We start from the raw sequence: 12123 nt of genomic DNA on the forward strand, positions 1-12123 counted from the left end.
ATGCAGGGGCACCGACCAGAACAAATCACTCGCCCGGCTTCGTAACTGATGGGGAAGTGAGCCCTTAGGCCGATTCTGATACGGAGCGGACTGTGCAGCACTGGTGATGCCTGACCGACATATAGATCTATATCGACTCAGGGCGTCCCCGATCGGTGCAAAGGGCCCTCTGACTGTCATTTGTGGGTCCGTATCCGCAGACCGGGGCCCCTGAATAAGGCTCCGACCAGCCCCTCGTGCTCTTAGACCCTCCAATCCAGCCCTTGATCGTCGGACCTGATAGGTCCTCCAGGTTTTTTGGTTCTCCTCGAACACTGCCTCTGGCCAACTTGGGGCTCCTTGCTAGCACAGGGCGCAATGGCGCAGTGGGCCCTTACAAATGTGAATCGCCGGCTCCGGCTTTGTTCCTGTGCGTTTTGTTCCCCTTTGTTCCCAAGAATTACCGTGGCCCCAGACCTGCACTCATGTTGGTCAGGTGCCCGATAAGCCGAGCTGGAATCATCTATCAGTTGCTGAACCTCCTGTGTCGGTGAGCGATCCTTTGGCGTCAATGAGGCTCCCTGCGTCGATCCGGGATCAACTGCTCCGGTCTGAGGGCCTTCCGCGTCAGGGACGGGACCGATGCATGATGCACCTCTCTGCGGCCTTCCTGATCGACCAGGGGGCCCTGGCTGCGATGTCTCCAGAAAAGCAGCCGGTAATTATCCCAGGGGGGGGGGGGGCAGGTTGGAATTGAAATCTCGTTCATCCACTGACCGGAAACGACAACGGGGGCCCCTCAGTGTTCTACTTACGGGGCTCCCTACCGCGAAAGGTAAGGGATTCCTTAGTGTTCAATGCACTGGAGCCCTCAACGAACGCATTCGTCGGCATGATTATGTAAGTGAGGAAAGCTGGGAGCCTGGAAATAAAATGGGCCAAATCTGGAGGTTTTTCGGGTGTCTTTCAACCGGGAGCCCGTTATCAATGTGTATGGCGCCCCTACCCCTTCTCACCAATCCTTTGACCTCTCCCCTGGTAAAAGATGGAGCTTGTGCGACTTGAGATGGGCTCTTCTCGGGCATAAACGTTTAGATGGGTCCTTTTTGGAACTGAGATGCCCACTTTCTCAGTCTAAAATGTGTCATTTCATGACGTAAAAAAGGCCCTGCTTGAGTCTACGATGGGCCATTTCCAGATCTGAAAGGACCTTTTCTGTGCTCACGATGGGCCCTACCCAAACCTGAGACGAATCCCTTCTGAGTTTACGATGGGCTTGTCCTGATAAGAGACGGGCCTGTTAAGTCTACAATGGGCACTTTTCGGACTGCAAAAGGGTCTCTTCCGTGCCTGAAACTGTTATGGGGATTTCTTGCCTTAAAATCGATCCTTTCCGGACCTGAGATGGGGTCTCTGCGATTACTTTGGTAACATACAATAGACGAATCTCTTCCACAAATCTACCAGGGGCCTCATTTGGGACACCTGAAATATGGGAAAAAGTTTTGGATCTTACCTGATACATGGAGACAGTTTTCACCACGAATACACCGCCACTGGCTTTCTGAGTCTACGATGGGTGCACTCCAGACCAGAGATATGGACCCATCCCAGGCCCAAAAAGTGGGATAGGCATTTTCCGAGCCCAATGTTCTCCGTTTTGCAGTGTATACTGGGCTCCTACCTGACCTTAAGACGAGCCGTTTCTGAATTTATAATGGACTCTCTCCAGACTTGAGAGGATCCTCTCTGAGTCTACGGTGGACCCTTTTCCCGACCTGAAATGGGCCCTTTTCGAGCTTACGATGAGCTCTTTTCAGACCACCAAGAGCGCTTACCGTGTTTGGAAGTGGCAAGAGTGTTTTCCCGTCTTGAAATGGGCCGTTTCCAACCTAAGATGAGTCCCTCGCGGACACTGAATGATTCTCTTCTGAATTAGTGGGTTTTCTACGCTTGCTTTGGTAACGTAGTGAACAAGTACTACCGCATGCCGGAGGGCTCCTTCAGGGCCATCTGAAATTATGAGGGGGTGGAGCAAAAGGCGCTTTCGTCCCCGCCTCAAAAGATGAGCAGTTTGCTCCTCTCGGGAGATTGAAGTAATGCAAGTGAGTGCCAGGGTGGCAGCTTTGTACGGCTAGTTTGACAGCACTTCTACGCCATACAGACGTTCAATGACATAATAGGAACAGAATATTGAGAAGCATATTTACTAAATGAAAAACTATGTTGCCTGGAGCAGTCCTTTCCATTAAAAAGTATAACAAGTAGTTGTGATACATGAGGTGTTTCGAATATTAGGTGCTATAATACATTAGTGGTTACGAGCATTGGGCGTTGCGATAATCCCCGACATCGCATGCACATGGTCGCACCCACCGCGCAGAAGTGTGACGTACTGGCAGATCAGCCTTCTTCCAGCTCTACAGCAGCGCTATGAAATGCAGCTCTACACTACTGTTTACCGACTTCTGCAGTAGCACTACGGCTGTACTCTTTTCGTGCGACTCTAAGTTTTTGCTTTCTCTCCCGGCCGTCGTATGCTTCCCATCGCGCCACACGCCGTTCGTTGACACGCGCCCGGGTGGCCGGCTAGATATCCTTCGCTTGGGCGGGGGTGGGGATCAACTTGACCCCACTGAGATCTCGGGAACTAAGAAGGCTAGAGGCACCAAATTTAGAGTGTCTTGAGCTGTACGTGAACCCACTTAGGCCACGGTTTGAGCATCCTAGGGCAAAACCTTCAGGTCACATTAGGTCAAACAAGGTCAAATTCCAAGTTGGTCTCTTGAGTGCCCCCAGAACCTAGATAGCGGTTGCTAAGCAAAATGTCACATGATCATTTAAGGTCAGTGACCTTGTTTGACCTTTTGAAGGTCAAGGTGACCAAAATCATACAAGACTGCTCTGAGTTTTGCATTTGAATAAGCGACAAAAAGTACCCTAGACCGTGTTTCTAAAAATAAAATGTTGACCTTGGTCATTTTAGGTCAATGACCTATTTTGACCTCTGAGAATTCCATCGATAATGTATAATGCGGTTCCTGGTATCAATAAATTATAAATGAGCACCGGAAACTATCCCGTGCAGCAACTCCTAGAGTAACAAAACAGGTTGGTTTTGAGCTCGGTGTGACCGTCGTACCTGACCTTAGGTCAATGTAATATGCTCATTCAACTGTTGTGTTGCCTAAGAAAGCATATCAGAGATGTATGGCTTTGTCTAACATTCCGTTGTTGGAACAGATTGAAGGATTCCCTAGAAATTGCCTCCTCTGAAACTACGGCCTGACTTTGACCTGCCATAGGTCAGCGACCTTACAAGTGGCATCAAAATTTGTGGTGCCGAACGATCCGCTATTTAATGGTCTACAGTTATGAAAAATTTGGCGCGGCTGCTCCACGCCGTTCGGAAACCATTCTGGAAAAACCTTCGGGGGTCAATTTGACCCCCACCCGTGCGCATGTTAATACCCCATTGAGGGGTTGCATCAAGACAAAATTTTTATTCCGGCTGATAACCGATTTACACTGTTGGCAGATAGTGCCCCAATAGTGAGTTCGTGTCACTTCCGCAACCGCTGCGAACAACTCCAAGTATTTTAAGTGTTCTGATGTAAATTTGTAAATTGCTACTGCGGCTGGCCCACCAGGAATGCATGATGCGCTGTCCGGAGGTTAACCACGTAGCATGGATGCTTTCTTCGGATAAGTGTACTGCAGTGCCTGCTGACGCCTATGCAGTATCGTGTGCATGTGGTAGCTCCGCTAGTGGCAGAGCTGCCACATGCACATGGTCGCACCCTTCACGAGCAATTATAAGTATTTTCCTCGACCTCGGCGGTCATTTAAACGATACAGGTGATATGGGCCGATGATCAATTTACATTGGCGGCTGAAATTACCCCCACAATGACCTCGTGTGTACACGGCCGCGCTCTTCTCTCACGAATTTAGAAACTTTGCAACGCCCGCCGTAACTTCGCAAATTGCCCCTGGGCCCAGCCAACAGTGTTGAGGGATGCCCACACAGCGGATCGACCAAATCAATTTATGACTTCAATAGACAAGCATGTCGTCTCTTCGTCTGTCGAGCATATTCCAGTGTCGGCCGATTACCTTATGAAGAAGTTCTCAAATGCAAACAGTTGCACTTTTTGCGAGCGATGATAAGTGCTGTTCCCGATCCTTTGTATGATGACCATCACGAAATTGGCGGCTGAAAAGAAAAATGGGTCGTTAGCGGACAATGGCTGTTTTGATCAAATGATCTCTGGCAGCCCATTGCTACGAGCATCCGACCGCCCCATAGCCTGGTGGCGAACATCTGGCAGCCAAGAACAGACGCCTACAATCACGCACTGCGAAGGCAACTCTAGCACATGCATGCCGGCCGAAAGCATTCGTTTTATTCAGATGCTTCCTGACAGCGCATCACTCTATGCTGGAGAGACGGCTGCAGCGGCCATTGAAAAACTTTCGACGGTCAAAGAAAGATAATTGTTGCTCGTGATGGGTGCAACCATGTGCACATGAAGGTAATGTAGGAGCACTATTGCTCAATAACGTCAATCTTCCTTCAGCTGTAGACGTCTTTTCTTGCATATGACTATATGACAACGCGTTACGAACTACGACTGGTCAGTGCACATTCAGTTAAACGTTCAATTACGGTGGTGGTCAACATACGACAGCGCAGTAGCATGCAGTACAATGGCATAGGGAGAGTGTGGCTGTGTGCATCTAATAGCAGTGTTGGAGGGCTATCATCTGACTCTGAAACATGCTTGTCAGCCGACAGTATCCATTTTATGTAGTTAAGATCTCGACAGCGCCTCACTCAGTGCGGGAGGCGTAACCAGTAGATATTTGCAAAGTTACGACGGTCAACACCAAATTATTATCGTTGTCCTTGGCGAGTGTGATTGTGTGCATCGATAACGAACGATAACGATAACGAGACGATCCTCGATAGACATCGCCTCTTTTTCATATGACCCCTGGCGGTGAATTTTCAAATGCAACCGGCTCGAGCGTACGATGACCGCCAACATACGGTTACCGTGTGAAGAGCGCGACCGTGTGCTTTTTATAGCACTTCTGTAGAGCTACCAGGCTGCCCTGGAACACGCTTGTCGGGCGAAGGCATCCACTTCATTCGGTTGACCCCCTGTCATCCTATTACTTAATGCCGCCGGTCCGCCTGCAGCGGCGATTTGCAAAGTTACGGCCGTAATATAAAACAAAATTATATTGTGCACGGCGATTGTGACCGCGTGCACTCATAAGTTTCAGCCAGGTAATCGCCTGTACGGCATAGGCCTTGTTCACCAAAGACCGCCTTGCGTTTTCGGCGGATGTTGCTTCCACAAGTATTTTCCCTGCATTTCGCACTTTGGCCACAGCTCTGTGGGCTAGCCTGCCGCATTGAGTAATGTATCATCAGGCTGTCTAATGGATGGACGTAGCAGACGCTGTCCACCGACAGCTGGTTTCTTGTGCCGGCCAATAGCGCCCCACAGTCATATGATGGGCACGCGGTCGCATCCACCGCGCACGGCCATAGGCATTTGTAATTCTCCGCCGTACCTTTATAAATCGGCTCCGTGGCTGTCCCGGTGGCATGGAGTGATGTGCTGGCAGGAAGGCGTCCAAATAAAGTGGGTGCCATCGGGAGCAATCATGTTCCAGCTCCTAGTGAGATCCATGCAGCAGTGCTATCAAATGCACGCTGTTGCATCCTCCAGCACCGCCACGTCCACCTCTCGGAAGGTTGAAGTATAAGTGAGTGCTACGGTGGCGATTTCGCCCGGCTAGTAGGGCATCACTCGAACGTCATACGAACATTTCATGACGCTTTCAAACAATGACGTATTAAGGGCTATAGAAATCGTGTGTCTAGAGCAGTCGTTTCCACTTAAAAGCATACTTTTTTATAAATTTGGTCCGAATCCTTTGAATGGATGGATTTCTGGGATCAGCGCTCACGCTAAGCAGTGCTTGTTGTGTGAGCCCTGACCCCCATCATCCGATCGCGCAGTTCCAGGCAACGCCAGAATTTGGTGGCGAAAGTTTTACGTGCCGCAATGGTCGGCACGGTCCGTCCTGCCCTCTGACGTCAACTGACCTTTAGCGCGACCGCTGCCACCGGCCGCAGGCCATACCTGCCAAGGGCAAATAGCGAGCGCCCTAAAGCGACTCGAACCCATCCCGCCACGGATGGGTGGGTCGGAATGCAGGCGCTCTAACCAACTGAGCCACCGGGACGGACAAATATGCTTATATACACTTATGCTTAAATATGCAATATGCAATATGCAATACTTACACTTACTACTACGCTTATGCAATATGCTTAAATACACTTATGTGCATAAGTGAGCTTATTTTATGAAATCGGATGCTTGCCTCGATATTTAAAATGTGGAGCATGTCCTTAAACCCTTTGCATTGCTCAATGCTTGCGGGCCGGCAGCAGCGTCAATTTCAAAATTGCGGTTGGTAAATCAAATCACTTATTTCGTGCACGGCTTGCGTACCCGTGTGCACGTGACAGTATTGTGGGAGCACCATCGGCCAGAAGCGCAACTGGGTCGTCCATGGACAACGCCTGTTTCGTTGATACGGGCGTCCTGACGATGTACTACTGGGTGCGCCCGGCCGGCCCGCATCGTGGTGGCCAACACACGGCATCCCGGGAGGATAATGATAATCGCGCGCGGATAGTGCAACCGTGTGCATTTGATAGCATGACTGCAGGGCTATCAGCTGGCACTGGAACGTGTGTGTCGGCCGACGGCATTCATGTCATTCGGCTGAGCCCCTGGCGGTGCACCACTCAATGTTGGTGGTCCAGCCGCGCCGTCGCCTTGCAAAGTCATGGCGTTTAAATAAAAATAGTTGTCAGTTGCGGCGTGTGCGAGCGTGCGTCCATGATAGAAGGTTCTGAGCGGGCGGGGCAAATCTGTGGTTGGTGGACAGCGCCTGATTTGTTCGTGTGACCCCGTGACGACGCATTACAGGAGGCGGCCGGGCAGCCCCCAGCGTGGTTGCCAACGTGCAGCAGCCCGGGAAAAATACCGATGAGGAAGCAAGCTTGGGAGCCAGGCAAGTGTTTTCCCAGGACCAGGACTAACAGCAAAAAAAGCGTGATTCACAACGAACACCGCCGCTGTACGCTGCCTCGTGACGTGGACGTTTCTGGTGCTCGCAACCGTCACAGCCAGTGACTTCAGAGGAAGTTTTCAGGAGCGCGGATAGAGGCTAGCAGGGTGCGACCTGGCAGATCGGACCTAGCTAGCAGATCGGCCACCTGACACTCTCAGGGTGCCTTGCGCATGGTTTGACCATGATGGCACGAATGTTGGCTGCCGCTTGAACTCTTTACAAGGTGAGCTCGGCTGACCCAGATTAGAGGGCGCAAGGATGCGAGGTGGTGAAACCCATTAGACGTCCGGGCGCATCCGACTGGGACATTGTGACGTCTTTCTTCATGCCATGGAAAAAATCCTGCTGATCATCCAGTTCGAAATATTTCAAACTACCTGTCTTTTACTGTTGTGCCGATCGGCTGTTAGGCTTGTCGACTGTTTGTTCTTGGAATGGTTTTCCTCCGCACAAAATCAGCACCCGTGGTTTGGTGTTCCGCGGGCTGGGCCATGACCATTCTGTCCCGAGACTCCCCTGAGGCCCTGATTCGCATGCCGCTGTGCTGGGGTCACGTCTTACTTAGCCTCGGTGCCGGTGCCACTGGAGGAAACGAAGCATTTCATCGATTTAGCCATCGTTAGAGATTGACAGCGTCGACGTCACTCATCATTTCGAGGCATCTGTGTCTCGGTGGCGAGTCTGTCAGCCTGTCGCGTGCCTGGCGCGAGCACGCTTGCAAAACATCCATCGCTACACATGACGACGATCAACACTTACCAGGCACGAGACACGAGCCTCGCGCCTGGTGAGCTCACGCGGCACGAGCCGGCGACTCCTGACTTCCCGGCCGGTCTCCGTTGCACGCGCACTCGGTCGTCACGGCCGGGTGAGTGCAGCCGCTCCTGCGGCCGGCGCGAGATAACGAGACGGTCATGTCTCGCCGTGCGCGCTGGTCCGTGACGAGAAAGTGAGCGCGCCGTCACGCTGGCCCAGGCAGCCAGCGTCGCTCCGCGAGCGGAGCCGTGCACGGCAGGCCCGGCGGCCATTGGAAACTGCGTCGATCGCCGCCGACGGTTTCACCGCGCGAGATCGGCGGCCTCGGTCGCCGCCGCCGCCGCCGCCGATCCTGTGCGGCCTGTGCGATCCTTCGCCGTTGGCACTCGGAGCGCTGGTAGGCCGTGTGTGCCGTAACACACACACACGTACATACACGTGCGTGTGTGTGTGTGTTTGTGTTTGCGTCTTTTCCGTTTTTGTTTTTTGTTTTGTTTTTTTAGTTTAGCGTTGAGATATGTGCTCTTGCAGGAACCCAGCAGATCGTGTGCTTCAGCAGCACGTGCGGCGGTAAGTGCAATTCCCTCTTCAACGCGTGGCGTGGCACTTGCGGAACGCAGTGCAGAACGGATAGCTGACCGAAGCCGCTCTCTCAGCTGTCCCTCCAATATGCTCTTGGGTGTCTTAGCTGCGACAACCGTCCGTATGCACTAGCTCCTAGCGCGAGCTTAAAATCACCAGGCATTGGAGAGTTTTTCTCTTTATTACATGATAAATACACTACGCTGAAAGGCTGGGTAGGCTCGTGGTGGTAACAAAAACAAACTGAGGCAGCCGGCCGGACGTGGCGGCGGGGGAGATGCGTGTAGGAAGGGCGAAGGCTGCCGGCTCTCAGCGATGGTAGTCGCCGCCGCCCACCGAGTAGCGGGGGAGGTCGAAGTCTGCCGGCTCTCAGCGATGGTAGCCGCCGCCGCCCACCGAGTAGCGTGGGAGATGCCGGGGGAGGTCTAAGGCTGCCGGCTCTCAGCGATGGTAGCCGCCGCCGCCCACCGAGTAGCGTGGGAGATGCCGGGGGAGGTCTAAGGCTGCCGGCTCTCAGTGGTGGTAGCCGCCGCCGCCCACCGGGTAGCGAAGGAGATGCGGGGAAGGACGAAGGCTGCCGGCTCCCAGCGGTGGTAGCCGCCGCCGCCCACCGGGTAGCGGAGGAGATGCGGGGAAGGACGAAGGCTGCCGGCTCTCAGCGGTGGTAGCCGCCGCCGCCCACCGGGTAGTCGGCGTACCAGCCGAAGGCGCCGTAGCCGCCCGTGTACGCGCCGTAGTCCACCTGGTCACCGCCGTAATCGCCTCCCGCCTGACGCACGAACCTGATAACGGCACGCACCATTAGAGGGGTCTTCCATTGGACGATGGCCGATATTTCAACCGACAGCACATAGATGGGATATGGGCCGTTCTACAACAGATGAGCAACATCCATGCGCTGCTCGACAACTACACGAGATATTTCATGGAGCGAGTCGATGCTCTGCGACTTCCTGGTATCCACCTGCCCGCACAGGTCGCCGCCTCCATGGCACCGATCGACACAGTTAGGTGCTTACGATACGACAAGCAGCTTGTGGGCTCGTCTACATGCCGAAGCGAATTATACTGGGTGATGTAATATCTAATTGTTTTTCTTACTCATCAGTCATACACGTTCTGTCCACGGGAAGTCCTTGACATAATTCGAAACAAGTACGGAGTGCTCCTTTGCGCGTAACAATGAAGGCATGGAAGACTGCAATGCAAACACGTGAAGGCATTGTGTTCACAGCGGAAGTACAGAACGAAGTCCTAGGGCTACTTTGAACTGGCCAATGCAAGGAATTCACCGTTTCCTTTTATTGAAAACAGGCCGCTACGTATTTATTCCGGGTTTTGTCATCGCCGCCTAACTTCAATGCGACAAGTCTTGAGTCGTGCCAGGGCCAAAGCATAAACAGCGGCTTCACGTTGCTGGTCCTGGTGCTGCGACTGCACTCAGGCGGTCGGCGTATTTACTGGCCCTCGGAGGCGAAAGCCACCGAAGCTCAGACGGGGATGACACCCCTGCATGCCTCAAGGCCGTGGCCCGTGGTCCCATCGTCCCGAACAGAGCCAGAGCCAACACCAGTGCTCAGGCAGAGCTCGGTGTGGTTTACCTCGCGCACCTCGTGTCATCACCCACCCTCGGGGGGGGGGGCGTCCTCATCCGCTCTCCTTGGAGATGTGCGCCTCCACCTATCCTCTTCGCGGTGTGCGCGTGCTTACCGGTCCTCGGAGGGCTGCGGCACCTGGCGCAAGTAGTGGGGCTGCGGGTCAGCCACCTGGACCTGGCGCGGTACGCGCACGCGCGGCGCCAGGTAGCGCAGATCCTCGATCGGCACCAGGGCGTAGCGCGGGCGTGGCATGGCCACGGCCACCGCCAGCAGCGCAGTCAGCACCAACTGCCGACAGCGGTACCGCCGTCATCACACGCTGTACGGAGCAGCGCGGGCGCTCGGGGTGCGGCTGGCGCCGGGTGTAGCGCTCAAGAGACGTCCTTTAACCTGAGCGCTCCTCATGAGCTGGCCAACTTCTCCGACGCTAGCGCCGTGACCCTGACAACGTGACCTTAAGACACCGTTGTTGTGATTATGACACTGACATTGACAGCATATGGAAGATTGCCGACTAAAATCGCAAACATGCGTACTGCATTGTCAAGCCAACTCTGAAGTAATGAAGGTATGGAAGTGTCTATGACGAACAGTGAGCGCTTCTAAAGCCGTTGTGGGCCGCGACCTTTTGCTGGCCGGGACAACTTATGATTCATGCAGAACAGTGGCCATATTCATGAACGAGAAGTCGTTAGACTAGGGAGCGCAGCCAATGGAATATTGCACACATTGAAAATCATAATTGGGACTGAGGTCATGCGTGGATCGAGACCCATCAAAAGAATCGCTCCCCTCGAAAAGTGCGAACTAGGCTGTTTCCCACACCACGTAGCAATTTTGACGCAGTTATTCATAAGTCGTCTGATGCTGTCTGCACGCCTCCGATTCGAACACACGCACGGGTGTGTAGGAACATGTGTACAACAAGACAGCGAACGGTGTTTCTGATCACACACTTGAGCTGCTTCGTTCCCTTTCTGAACAGCTGAAAAGATGTGCGCTGACACTCCACACCTGCATCGGTTTGAAGTTGGGCAACAGGCTCCTTATGCTACAAGCAGTAATTTGGTGGTGCTCGTGGAAGCTGTTCAGGAGTCGAATGGAAATGTGCGTTTTAAGGTATCTAGCATTAAAGCGTGGCGGGGATGGACGTGGTAAAGGCCTTGCGAGAAATGGTAAGGCTGCATGAAGAAGGTATATTAGTTTTGCTATATTATGTATATATATATATATATATATGTATATATATATTTATTTATTTATTTATTTTTTATATACGCGTGTACATGGTGAGATTATATACTATCATAGGAGACCCGGCATCTATCGTAAATGAAATATGTCTCTATGCATGAAACTGGTCTGCTGGCACGTAAGCGCGGCTTATTACAGCACGTGCTATGCTGCGTGATGTGCCATAGCTCAATACACGATATAATACGGATGATGCTAACGCATGCTCACAAAATAACGAGGCACTCATTTCTTCGGGCTGACAACGCGTCGGCCGAAAACGTGCCGTCATTACCGCCGACATCGACCGCAGCGAACTGGCCGCCATGGCCGGTACTCACCAGTGTGGAGTTCATCCTCTGGGCAATGTCGGCACAGTGGCGAAACGAAACTCGGTTGGCCCTTTATACTGCCGGCGCGGCGCGGCGGGCTGGCGTGGCGAGCACAACCGCCGGAGAAAACCGGAGCAGCGCCACACCTGGCCGGGAGCGGCGGCGGCGCCGGTCACGCTCGGCCGTGCGCGGCTGCCGCCCGGTCAGGTCGGCTGGGCCCTGGCACGGCCTGCGGGCTGGGCTACAGGCCGCTCAGGGCACGCGGTCGACCCCGGTCAGGTCGACCGGGCCCTGGCACGGCCTGCGGGCGGGGCCACAGGCCGCTCAGGGCACGCGGTCGACCCCCGGTCAGGTCGGCCGGGACCTGGCACGGCCTGCAGGCGGGGATGCGGGCCGCTCAGGGCACGCGGTCGACCCCCGGTAGGTCGGTGTGACCTTGGTGGGCGACTCGGCTTGTGTGAGGGGACGCAGACGCTTTG

The 12123-nt window shown here is 53.7% G+C and overlaps 1 protein-coding gene across 1 annotated transcript; it reads right to left on the reverse strand.

Moving 5' to 3' along the window:
- Window positions 1–8642: 8642 nt before the first annotated feature.
- Window positions 8643–11750, reverse strand: LOC119103415 (uncharacterized). Its single transcript, XM_037226946.1, has 3 exons — window positions 11654–11750; window positions 10192–10367; window positions 8643–9263 (listed from the first exon to the last, which is right to left on the reverse strand). The coding sequence occupies exons 1-3, from the start codon at window positions 11666–11668 to the stop codon at window positions 9137–9139; spliced, it is 318 nt and encodes a 105-aa protein (XP_037082841.1). The 5' UTR covers window positions 11669–11750; the 3' UTR covers window positions 8643–9136.
- Between the last annotated feature and the right edge of the window lie 373 nt (window positions 11751–12123).

The sequence above is a fragment of the Pollicipes pollicipes genome, unplaced genomic scaffold (assembly GCF_011947565.3).
Source record: "Pollicipes pollicipes isolate AB1234 unplaced genomic scaffold, Ppol_2.1 Scaffold_5724;HRSCAF=6776_pilon_pilon_pilon, whole genome shotgun sequence".
Taxonomy (NCBI): Eukaryota; Metazoa; Arthropoda; class Thecostraca; order Pollicipedomorpha; family Pollicipedidae; genus Pollicipes; species Pollicipes pollicipes.